The sequence below is a fragment of the Apodemus sylvaticus genome, chromosome 5 (assembly GCF_947179515.1).
Source record: "Apodemus sylvaticus chromosome 5, mApoSyl1.1, whole genome shotgun sequence".
Lineage (NCBI taxonomy): Eukaryota > Metazoa > Chordata > Mammalia > Rodentia > Muridae > Apodemus > Apodemus sylvaticus.
In genome coordinates, this window is record NC_067476.1 from 102,001,696 (window position 1) to 102,014,672 (window position 12,977).

At 46.9% G+C, this 12,977-nt stretch overlaps 1 protein-coding gene across 2 annotated transcripts in view; it reads right to left on the reverse strand.

The window, feature by feature from the left end:
* Positions 1-1,250: 1,250 nt before the first annotated feature.
* The window catches only part of Ino80 (INO80 complex ATPase subunit), a 98,432-nt gene continuing 86,705 nt past the window's right edge, over positions 1,251-12,977 (reverse strand). For both annotated transcript variants that reach the window (XM_052183272.1, XM_052183273.1), the window contains exons 30-36: positions 12,144-12,302; positions 11,621-11,723; positions 10,342-10,430; positions 8,038-8,193; positions 7,613-7,772; positions 5,527-5,742; positions 1,251-2,779 (exon numbers count right to left, since the gene is read on the reverse strand). In XM_052183272.1, coding sequence (XP_052039232.1) covers positions 2,562-2,779; positions 5,527-5,742; positions 7,613-7,772; positions 8,038-8,193; positions 10,342-10,430; positions 11,621-11,723; positions 12,144-12,302 — 1,101 coding nt within the window. In that variant the 3' untranslated portion in view covers positions 1,251-2,561. The remainder of the gene's footprint in view (positions 2,780-5,526; positions 5,743-7,612; positions 7,773-8,037; positions 8,194-10,341; positions 10,431-11,620; positions 11,724-12,143; positions 12,303-12,977) is intronic.

The window sequence follows — 12,977 nt, forward strand, 5'->3', positions numbered from 1 at the left end:
TCAGTATTCAGATTACCATTATCTAACTCTGCCTGGTCCAGGCCAGTCATACTGTGACTGAACCATAAGGAACCCTCATCCCCAGGGCCGATGATACTGCATGCCAGGGACTTGGTCAATCAAACCTTTTTTGAAGGGTGGAGACAAATCCCCAAGTTCAATTCACAAAGCTCCTGAGCACTCCTTGTCCCTGAGTACACCCCACAGGTCACTCCTTGTCCCTCTGAGCACACCCCACAGGTCACTCCTTGTCCCCCTGAGCACACCCCCACAGGTCATCCTTGTCCCCCTGAGCACATCCCTCACAGGTCACTCCTTGTCCCTCTGAGCACACCCCACAGGTCACTCCTTGTCCCCCTGAGCACACCCCCACAGGTCACTCCTTGTCCCTCTGAGCACACCCCACAGGTCACTCCTTGTCCCCCTGAGCACATCCCCACAGGTCATCCTTGTCCCCCTGAGTATACCCCCACAGGTCACTCCTTGTCCCCCTGAGCACACCCCCACAGGTCACTCCTTGTCCCCCTGAGCACACCCCCACAGGTCACACCTTGTTCTCCTGAGCACATCCCCACAGGTCATCCTTGTCCCCCTGAGCACACCTCCACAGGTCATCCTTGTCCCCCTGAGCACACCCCCACAGGTCACACCTTGTCCCCCTGAGCACACCCCCACAGGTCATCCTTGTCCCCCTGAGCACACCCCCACAGGTCATTCTTGTCCCCCTGAGCACACCCCCACAGGTCACACCTTGTCCCCCTGAGCACACCCCCACAGGCCATCCTTGTTCCCCTGAGCACACTTCCACAGGTCATCCTTGTCCCCCTGAGCACACCCCCACAGGTCACACCTTGTCCCCTTGAGCACACCCCCACAGGTCACACCTTGTTCCCCTGAGCACACTTCCACAGGTCACACCTTGTCCCCCTGAGCACATCCCACAGGTCATCCTTGTCCCCCTGAGCACACCCCCACAGGTCACACCTTGTCCCCTTGAGCACACCCCCACAGGTTACACCTTGTCCCCCTGAGCACACCCCTACAGGTCACACCTTGTCCCCCTGAGCACACCCCACAGGTCATCCTTGTCCCCCTGAGCACACACCCACTGCACACTCCTTGTCCCACTATGGTTGTCCTCTTTGGTCACAGGAGAAGTTAGGGCTCTGCATTGTTTTGACCCTGTCAAATCTCCAAGGGCAATACTTTGTACTGAAAAGTACAAAGGCAGCTGCAAAGACCACAGACACTTTGATTTACATAAAATTATCTCACTCCATTTTATTTAAGATTTTTTTTATCCAGTTAGTAAAAGAAAGATGTGTCTCTCTTTATACATATGTACAAGTTCAGTTATAAAAATAGACAGCACATTCAAAGAGAAAAAAAGGCTTGGCATTTTTCTGATTCCCTCTAAAGAGCATCTGTACACAGGAGTCAGGGTTTGGGTAGGGGAATCTTTATGATTTAAATTAAATGATTCCCCTACACCTACTCCAAAAAAAAGTGTTTAAAAAAATCAATCTATCTAAACTCAATTCCGCGATTTCAGGTGTGCAAATTAGAGGCTGGCCCGCCCAGAAGCACCTGTTCCACCAGGGACATCAGGTGGAAAGCCCTTCCAGCCGCCCTTTTCCCCTCTCAGAGGGCAGCAAGCTCAGGCGAGTGGGGCAGGGCTGGGAGGGGTGGTGCTGAGCCAGCTCCCTCCCCATCTCACTCCTGCTGTCCCTTATTTCTCAGTGCAATACAGACAGTGCATACAGCCAAGCAGGGGCTCAAGGGTAAAGCCAGGGAGGCTGTGCATTCAGGATGGGCAAAGGGGCATTTGCAAGAGGGTGGTGAGGATGTCCTGCTGATTGAGGTGGTTCCTGGTCTCTTTACTGGCTTCTGGGAAGTCCCTTGAGTGCGAGCTGTTGCTACTGTTGCTGGTGGGACCTAAAGCTTCCCTGATGTGAACCGTGCTGGACAGTGGAGGAAATGCTGGGAAAACTGCCTGTGGCTCTGCTTGCTCCAGCTTGTCACCCTTACAGCCACCATCTTCTCTGGCATTCATTGCGTTCTTCAGTGATGACACTGTGGCAAATAGGGTTCAGAGACCCAGGAACGCTCCCAGACTACGGATATCAGGGAACCACTTCCTCCCTTCCTAGCCCTGCAGGAAACCATAACCTTTAGAGAAGTCTCCACTGTGGAAGGCTCTTCTCAGCACCCATGGAGCCTTCATGAGGGCCATGGTCATAGCTGAAGAGTGGGGGGGTGGAGACAGTGTGCCTGAGCATCTATCACAGGGGTCTGTGTCAGGCTCTTCCCCAGAAAGAGGTTAAGAGTACATCTAGGATGCTGTGGGGCCGAACCCAGGCTACTCCTTTGGAAACAGGTGATGAAAGTGCTCACACCAACCACCTGCCTGTCCTCCTCTCCTGCTACAACTGTCCTCTCCACTCTCCAAATAGGATGCAAGATGCCACACTTGGGCAAGCCATCCACAGACCATCTATGGCCCAGGACTGTAGCCCCTGGTTTGGTTGAAGGAAGCTAGAGGGCAGAGATGGTTACCATGGTTACCGTCCTCCAGAGGGGTTGGTGCTTTTGCCCTGTTTCCGGATCAAGGAGTCTGAGGCTAGGCTGCTGGTCATGTGGAGGCTTTTAGGAGTCCCAGGAATATTATTTCCTTTGTTCAGAGGGGAACTTAAGGGAGAAGAGGCGCTTGAAGGTCCAAAGTCTGCAAGGCCAGCAGGTCGGACAATAGATGTCTGCAGAGGACTGCTTGCGGAAATTCCTGCAGGGATGGAGAAAAACACAATGACCCTCAGCAGCAGCTGTCAGCCTTGGGGGTCTGAAGAATTAGTCTAAGTCTGGGCTGGAGGGGTGGGAATCCCTCTGTCTTTTACTCCTAGCCAACAGCTCTGAGGTGTACTTGCCTGTTTTCATGTTAACTGCCTTTTGGTAAAATGTCTGCATTGTTGAGAGATAACAACATACACTCAGCCCCACCCAGAGTAGAAGACACACTCTTCAGGCTCTGGACAGGGAGTGGAAGGCCTGAGCTGTACAATGAGAAGAGCTCTAGCTCACCAGGTACTAATGCTGTCTTGTCTTCTGGAAAAGACCTGGATTGAATTCAGTTGCCTTTTGTTTGTTGAGATAGTATAGTATCATCTTTACATAGAGCTGATGGTCCTAGAATTCACTCTATAGACCAGGCTGGCCCTGAACTCACAAGGATCTGACTGTGTCTGCCTCCTGAGTGCTAGGATTAAAGGCATGTGCCACCTAGGCCCTGCTGCTGCTTTCTTCTTCATTTCACTGAAGCCACTACTCTTCAAGTCTGGCCAAGGGACAGACTCCTATCTGTACCAAAATCCCTTAGCACTGGCCAAGGCTACCTATTTTCTAAGCTCTGTCACATCAAGAACTTGGGCAAACCTGTCATCTTTGGTGATAGTTCCCTGGACAGTAGTGTATTTTTCCTTACCTATTATGAGACAAATGTACCTACTTCTTATAACACAGTGTCTAGGTTTTTTGTTTTTTGTTTTTTTAAAGATTTATTTATGTTATGCATGAGTAAATCACCATTGCTCTCTTTAGACACAGCAGAAGAGGGCATCAGATCTCATTACAGATGGTTGTCAGCCACCATGTGGTTGCTGGGAATTGAACTCAGGACCTCTGGAAGAACAGTCGGTGCTCTTAACTACTTGTTGGGCAGACATCTCTGCTCACATACAGTGAGATCACAGGTCACTTCTGGATCACCCCTCTCACTTTCATCCCAGTTATCTAGTGGTCTGTTGATTTTTTAGGCCAGTCTACCTCCTTGCTTCCTGCATCCCTCCTGCCTGCTTCTGTGCTGTGTGCCACTCTGCCTCACGCATGGATGAGCCCTGGCATGCAGCTTGGTTACTGGAGTGACTACTGTTTTCCAAGGACACAAATGAGCTAGCGGAGGGCTAAGAAACATCAGGCTAGGTACTGTACTCATTCCTTAGTGAGTCAGTAAATGAAAGCAGAGACTCCTGCAATGGGAGAAAACAGAAGGGAATCAACCTTTACTAAGCACTCACAATAGGCCAAGTACTTTCTCTCCAAGTATGCCTTTCCCTGCTGAATAATTCTATAAGCCATCAGAAGTTCAAGGTCACCGCTGTCTGCATCATGAGAACAAGACCAGCCTCAGATACATTGAATTCTATCATAAAACTTAACAAACAAGGGCTGGAGAGATGGCTCCGTGGTTAAGAGCCACTGGTGGCTCTTCCAGGAGACCTGCCCAATCCTCAGCACCCACACGGCAGCTCACGGCTGTCTGTAACTCCAGTTCCAGAGGCTCCTACATGACACACATGCAGGGACAACAGCAATGCACATGAAATAAAAATTAAAAAAAAAAAGATTTAAAAAACAAACTCCCCTCCCAAAACTTCTAAGTTATGGGATTTTTGTTTGTAGCAGGGTAACTCTGGCTGGTCTAGAACCTGCCTCCTGGGCGCTGGGATGATGAGTGTGTGCTATCATGTGTGAGGCTAGACTCAGCACGGAGAAGGGGAAGCTGCTCTGTGTGGGTTTTCTTACTGCTCTTACATGTGCCTGCATTCTCACTTCAATCATCTTTTCTTTTTTCTGAGACAGGGTTTCTCTGTGTAGCCCTGGCTGTCCTGGAACTCACTCTGTAGACCAGGCTAGCCTCGAACTCAGAAATCTGCCTGCCTTTGCCTCCCGAGTGCTGGGGTTAAAGGCATGTGCTACCACTGCCTGGCTTCAATCATCTTTTCTATGTTTCCATCTTAGTCGCTACTTCTCTCCAACTGTCAACTGTCCCTTCTCATACATGCACTAAGCCTGTAACCATCAGGGCTTGCCATGTTTTTCCAACACTGACTTTCATTGCTCCTTCTCAGTATAATGTGTTGATCTGCTCAGTGAACCTCAATACGATGTGGTGGGTGTCACCTCTTGCATTTGTCTTAATCCTTTCTCACACACAACCCCAATCTTCTCCATTCTGAATGATACCCCACAATCCTTATAGCAGGTGTGGGGTTCACCTGCTTTTGACCTGTAATCGGAAGTAAGCTTGCCCCTTTCCATTTATCTATATACACTTATCTGTATACTGCTTATAAACCACTCCTGACACGCTTCAATTCTGGCTTGTTACACTCAGGGCACGCAAGCTCTGCCAACTTGACGCCTATGTATACTCAGGTGTGCACCGCCTGAGGTGATGCCTCAGGGAGCTGGATGAATGTTAACTATCCTTGTTTGGATTACTGAAAAATAAATGTTTCAGAAAAACAATAACCAATCAGAATAGAAAAGGGGAGGGGCAGGAACACTTCAGTTCACTCTGGCCATAGCTACTTCCACTTCATAGACAGCTAATTATCAGAAGTGCAAGGGTAGGTCAGAACTGCTCAGTCCCAAGCTGTTCTCTGGGTTTTGGCTTGGAGTATGTATCCTGCACACTACCTTGTAGGGCATTAAACAGATCTCAGACAGTCTTTGAGCACAGTTTGCACCAACCTTTAGACACGTTGTACCCGTATGCGGCATAGGCAGCTGCAGAAGCGGCTGCAGCCCCTGCTTTGGCCCCTGCCATCGCAGCAGCACTGCCTGCAGTGGACTTGCGACTCCGGCCTTTGCCTGCTCCTTTGGCTGTGCTTCCTGAACCCTTGGGGCGGCCTCGGCTTCGAGCTGAGTGACCACGTCCTGCGGCTGGCACTTCCTGAATGGAAATTCCTGTGAGAACAAATAGCCAAGAGGGAAAAAAATAAATCTCTTAAAATGCTAACTAACAACTCTCCCCTGGTAGGGAATACTGGCTCTCAAGGGGTCCTCTTTTGTTTGAGACAAGGTTTCCTAATGTTGTCCAGGCTGGCCTTTTTCAAAACTCCTGATCTCAAGTAACCCTCCAATCTGACTGAAATTCTGAGTTCTGGGACTATAGACCCAGGATATGGTGGCCGGCTCACTGAGATCTGAGGACATTTGGAGCTGTCTTTCCAAGGAGTGGCTCCTCCATGGTTATTATTTTTTATTCTAGCCCCTCCCTAAATGAGCTCCAAGGCTTGCTGCAGAAATTAGAGTGTTCTTGCCTTAAACAACCGACCTCTATCTCTATTTAAAACAAAACAAAACAAACTTCTGGCACTGAACCCGGGCCTCTATTTAGTGCATGCTAGACAAGTACTCTACCCACTGAACCACACATCTAATCTTATGTCTAAGGTTGGTTTTTGTTTTTTGTTTTAAATTTAAAAATTGAGACAGGGTCTCTTTATGTAGCCAGTGTTGGTGTTGACTTCAAGACCTTTCTACCTACCTTCTCAGCACTATGGTCAGTCCTTTTTCAGGCTTTAAAATTAAGGTTCATCAAGAAGCAGTAGTAGTAACACTGAGCCTCATAAAACAACAAAAAAGAAATGTTCCCAAAGCTATCTTTACCTAAAAACTAACAAAATTCAGGCTCTTGGGAGCCTGCTGTACCAGTGAAAAGGCCTGCTGCCACGGGCACATGCGCCCTGACCTGTATCTCCAGCCTGTGAGAGCAGGGCAGCGCACACAGGGGTGGGGAGGCAGACACAGGGGGTCCCCGGGGCTCAGACAGTGAGCTCCAGGGTCAGTGACCTAACACCAAAAGCATGGACAGTGACCGAAGACGACACCTGGCGTGAACCTCTGGCCTCCATACACATATACACATCCCAAATATGCATATATACATAACAATCAAGAAAGACACCCACTAGCCGGCTGGTGGAGGCGCACGCCTATAATCCCAGCACTTGGGAGGCAGAGACAGGTGGATTTCTGAGTTCGAGGCCAGCCTGGTCTACAGAGTGAGTTCCAGGACAGCTAGGACTACACAGAGAAACCCTCTCTCGAAAAACCAAAATAAGACACTGTCCCCCTTGCACGTGCCTATACATATCACACACTTGAATATGCACATACACACAGAAACACACACTCAATATGTAAAGAGTTATAAAAAACTAGCAAAAATAAAGGTTAAATACTAAACACAGAATAAGTAGAAAACAATTAAAAAAAAAACCTTCACAAAGTTATTTTAGTTTTCCTAAACATTACCTATTCCTTATGCTTGGAAAGACTATTAAAAAAAAAAATCAAATCTTTTCGTATATCCTACTCTTGGAAGAGAGAATAAAATTCCTGTATCTGGGTTAACAAGATGGTTAGTCAGGTAAAGGTCATTGCTACCAAGCCTGATAGGCTGATTTAATCCCTGGGACCACAATGGTAGAAGGGGAGAACCAATTCTTGTATTATGTCTTCTGACCTCCATGTTGTGTGCACACATACAATAAATAAAAATGTACCAGTTATGGTAGTGTATCTGTGGAGATCAGAGGCAGGTGGATCTCTCATGAGTTCAAGGACAGCCTGGTCTACATAGCAAATGCCAGCACTATGTGAGAGACCCTGTCTTAAAAAACAAACAACAACAAAACACCCAAAAGAAAACAAAAAGTAACAATAAAGAAAAATTTCTTATCCTAAAAGGAAGTGGAGCACACTCAGCACCCAAGGAATGCTTCCCAGTCAGTAGTAGAGCAGCTGACGCCATGAGAGAAGCATCACTTACCATTCACAGTGTCTGACACAGAGCCCGTTATGGAAGCAGGAGAGTTGGTGGCTCTAGACTGAGGCGCTGAGGAGGCTGGGTCATCCACGATGACTAACATGTCACTGCTGCTCTCGTCAGGGGGGATGGAGCCAGTGTGCAGTTCACTGCTGATTGAGATCTGGAAGCAGAAGGGCTGACATTACTAATAACTTCACTGGCTACAGCCCTCCCACTCAAGTGAGAACATGCTTTAGGGGATATGTATGCATTTCTCTCTCCTGTCTGCCTTCAATGCTGATCCTGCTTTGAGTTCTGAGAGTCACCCGTCCTTATGCAACCCTTCTCCACAGGTTGGAAGTGAGCACTGCCCAGCACCATGTCCCCGCCGCCTTGGTCAGAATGCAGTCGCACTGCTGTGACGCAGCACGCTGGAGGAGGCTCACCTCACTGAAAGGGCTGGGCATGGCTGAGTCTACACTGATGAAGGAATCATCCCCATCAGCGGAGAGGTTGGAGTTGTCGGCAGAAGGAACAAACGGGATCACGAGGTTCATACCCTCTTTTCTCCTCTTCCCATCCAACTCATCTTCCTTTTTCTTCTGGGAATACAAAGGTCAGAAAATACAGGAAAAAAAATGAGCATTTGCCCCAAAGAGAAAAGTGAGATTAACAAATAAAATAATTATAGGCAGAGTCTTGCTACGTGGCTGACTAGCCTGGTACTTGTTATGGTTCCTCATGTGGCCTCAGCATCCTGCCTAAGCCGGGAGCACACACCCCACAACTGACCTGAGACAGGGTCTTGCTTCCTGACAGCACACTCTGCTGGCTTTATTAATTTTGGGTGTGTATAGGCTGTGTATGTACTGAGGCCTGAAATAAGGGCCTCTCACACCTGGGAAAGTGCTCCACCATGGAGCCACATCTCAAGCCCTGAATCTTTTGGGTTTTTTTTGTTTTTTGGATTTGATTTTTTTGAGACAGGGTTTCTCTGTATAGCCCTGGCTGTCCTCGAACTCAGAAATCCGCCTGCCTCTGCCTCCCAGAGTGCTGGGATTACAGGTGTGTGCCACTACCGCCCAGCTCAAGTCCTGAATCTTAGAGGAAGTGAAAACTTAACAGAGGAAGAGGGAGGCGTACCATCTCCCCTAACAGCCTGTTCCTAGGCTGGCTCGTCCATTGACTGACTAACTGATTGACTATACATGTGCATATGCACGCACTGCATTCACATGGAAGTCAGAAGACAGCTTGTGGGAATTGGTTCTTATGGGCCACCACATAACTTCCTGGGTCATCAAGTTAGGCATCAAGTGCCTTTACCTTCTGAGCTATCTCACTGGCTTTTTGAGACAGAGCCATGCTGTGTACATCTATTACAGGGTTAAGAGTGTACAATTATATGTAGTTTGTGTTATCATTGTGTATTTTCTAAACTGCTAATCTTGAATAGGTGGGTTGGCTCAATGGGAACTGGTGATTGCCACACAAGCTGGATGATGCCAGTTCTATCCCAGAGTTCATACAAAGGGAGGAGAAAACCAACTCTATGCAGTCGTCCTCTGAACGCCCCACACCCATTGTGGCATGTGTACACTAACACACACAAAAGAACTATGATTTCTGCCTCGGCCCATGTGAGAACGCCACCTTCTATTCTTTTGACGGGTTCTCTGCCCTCCCTTCTTCCTTCCCTCATCATTCCATTTTTAAAGGCATAGGGATGGTACCCAAATCCGTTAACACTAAGCTATACCCCCCAGACCTAGATATTGTTTCTGTATGTTAAAGCTATTTTTATTTTAAGTAGTGGCAAGTAATAGGTTAGATATGAGAACAGTGTGACGAAAAAGAGCCTGCCAGGAAAGTAGCAGAAATGGCAGCTCAAACCAGGAGGACATTTTTAGGATTTTCCAAATCTATAAAAAAAGTGAGTACAAAGTATTCCCAGGCTAAAACTAGCTCTTCACAAAGAGGGGCTCTGACAGACCAGCTCTAGGCTGCCAGCCATCAAAGGCCTATGACCAAAGGGATCCAAACCCAGCCTGTTTTCTTTTTTGGAAACAGTCTCATTATGTAGTCATGACTGGCCTGGAACTCAGAGATCTGCCTGACTCTGTCTCCCAAATGTTGGGATTAAAGGTGGGTGTCACTATGATTGCCCAGGTCCTTTTAAAAGAGTCTATGAAAGAAGTCAGACACTCCTGAGTCAGAGGCAGGAAGATATTTTGAGTTCCAGGCCAGCCTGGTCTACACAGTGAGTTCCAGGACAGCCAGGAATATGTAGAAAGACTCTGACCTAAACCATATAAACAAAGTTCTATAAAAGATAATTATGTAAGTAACAGTATCTCCTTAGCTACTATCACAGTTACCACTGATTGTCCAGTTCAACTGTGACCAACACTAGCATGTGTGAGAAGGGGATGCAGCTCTACACTAGATGTTCTTACCTCATCAAGTATCTACTAGCACAGAACTGTCTCAAGTAACAGATAACTAGACAGCTCAGCAGATAACGGTGCTTGCCTGCCAATCTGGAGCACCTGAGGTTAATCTCCAGAATTTTCGTAATAGAGCGAGAAAACCAACTTTCACAAGTCATCCTTGGATCTGCATGTGCACGCTGTGATTTACTATGTATACACAAGTATGTGTGTGTGCCCATACATGTACGGCACCCAAAGGCTTTCTGTGCTTCTACACTTATTCCAGGGCCTGTCCCCACACAGCCCGTCTGGAGATACCTTCTCTGCGTACTTCTCCCGCTTGCGTTTGCGTTCTTTCACTCGGTTGCTTTCCTCTTGTTGCCGTTTCTCTTCCTGCCGCAGTCTCACTATCAAGAAAATGTAGGAATAATTTTTATCCTCTGAAATTTAGGGTCTCTAGTAGTTCCCAAAGTGTAGTAAGCCACCCTTTGTTCATCCTCATTACAAGATGGTGCTGGCCAGATGCAGCTCCCTGGTAGTAAATCACTTTAGTACATGCAGTGTGCTGTATTCGGTATCACACTTACATGCTAATGAAGAATTCACTTAGTTCGCCTATGAGGAAACGGCTGGTTATCTCTCTATGGCAGACGGGGCTGACTAGGCTATATAAGGTCAGGCAGGGAGAAGGTTGGGGGCCGCCAAAAGAAGAAATAAGCTTAATTCAAGATTCCCGAAATAAACCATAGAAGGAAGAAACTCCCTGGTGTTGCGTCCTCCTTGCCGGCAAGGGTGGGCGTGACACCAAAGTATAATTTTTGTTTAAGAAAAATATTGGTCTGGGTACATGCTTTTAATCCCAAGGATCAAGAGGCAAAGTTAGGCAGATTTTGTGAGTTCAAGGACACCCTGGTCTACAGAGCTAGTTCCAGAACAGCCAAGGAAAGATACATAAAGAAGTTTTGTCTCAGAAAAAAACAAAACAAAGCAAAACCTAAACAAACAAACAAATAAACCAAAAAACCCAAAACAAATAATTGTTTTCCTAAATGAGGAATAATAGTTATTGGTGTCTCAACAGCTTTTAATTTAGGTTCAAACCTGGATTCTAGTCAATTATGTGGCTTCCTTGTCTTCTCTACTTGAAAAGAGCTTAGTTTTAGATCTGGAGGTGAGGAAGTGCTCACAGGAACTCAGGGGAAATCGGAAACTCAATATTCTCAGAATGTAGAACTCTAGGCAAAGGGTCTTTATAGTTATAGAAGCGTGCTGTTGAAATTAACATGCAAAATACTTTTCTGGGCCAATGAGATGGCTCACTAGGTAAAAAGGCATTTGCTGCCAAGCCTGACAACCTGAATTTGAACCTGGCATTCATATAGTGGAAGGTAACCATAATCTCTCTCTCTCTCTCTCTCTCTCTCTCTCTCTCTCTCTCTCTCTCTCTCTCTCTCTCTCTCTCACACACACACACACACACACACCATAATCTCTCTCTCTCTCAAACACACATACACACACACACACACACACACACACACACACACACACACACACACACACACGAGGGCAGAACTTTGGCTGCCAGAGTACGTACGTTTCTTTTCCAGTTCTTCATCATCTAGAAGAAGGCTAACCACCTCTTTGGGTTTCAAGGTATCTGGTTTGAAGTTCCCACCAGAAATCACCATGCGCTGAATCTACACAGAGTGGATTAAAATGTCATCTCCATGTGTTCTTTCCCATCCAGCAGCATCAGCATCAGAATCATCCCTGCGAATCAGCTCCAAAGGGAAGTTTGGGCTTACCAGTTCTTGTTCACTGACCTGGCTCCTCCACATTATTTGTCCCAAAGAAAGGACAATTTGAGATTTTTGGGGGCAAAACACAGTGGGCTCTGAAATGTCAACCTTCCTCCTCCAAGGCTGAACCCAGGCCCTTCCTGGTGTCAGCATGCACAGGAGCAGCTAGTAAGACTGATTCTGTGCAGGCTCTGGTGTTAACCGGGAACACTAGTTGTGTCATGCTTAATGAAATACAAGTCTTAAATAGTTTCCACACATTTCCTGTGACTGCTTTCTGTCCCTCCAACATGATCACCCTTCCTTCCCAGTGCTTACCTCACTCTTTTCCTTGGCTCTCTGCAGAATACGCTCCTCAATTGTGCCTTTACAGATAAGCCGGTACACAGTGACCTGCTTTGTCTGCCCCAAGCGGTGGGCCCTATCCATGGCCTGCTGGTCTACAGTAGGGTTCCAGTCACTATCGTAGAAAATCACCTGCATAGGCAAGGAAAGGATACAACAAAAATGGATATACTCTGAATGCAGAACAGATATTCTTTTTTTTTCTTTTCTTCTTTTTTTTTTTTTAAAAAGACTTTATTTAGTTTATGTATGTAAATACACTGTAGCTGTCTTCACACACACCAGAAGAGGGCATCAAATCCCATTACAGATGGTTGTGAGCCACCATGTGGTTGCTGGGATTTGAACTCAGGACTTCTGGAAGAACAGTCAGTGCTCTTAACCACTGAGCCATCTCTCCAGCCCCTCTTTTTTTTTTTTTCTTTTGGTTTTTTTCGAGACAGGGTTTCTCTGTGTAGCCCTGGCTGTCCTGGAACTCACTCTGTAGACGGGGCTGGCCTCGAACTCAGAAATCCGCCTGCCTCTGCCTCCCAAGTGCTGAGAGTAAAGGCATGCGCCACCACTGAGAGCAGTGTAGCCATTCATCTGTCTAAAAAATTGGTGTTAGCCGTGTCCAAATTTCTTTCTATTATGTAATGATGAGAAGCTAAGTCCTTAAAAATACCAAGCAATGTGTTTGTTGCTCTGGAAAATAGGCACACCCCTGGTCTTTCCACAGTTTTCAATGCTATCTAATTAGCATTGAAAAGATAAAACTATGAACAAGAGAATGGCTAAGAGGATGAGGACCAGGGTTTTATCTCCAGT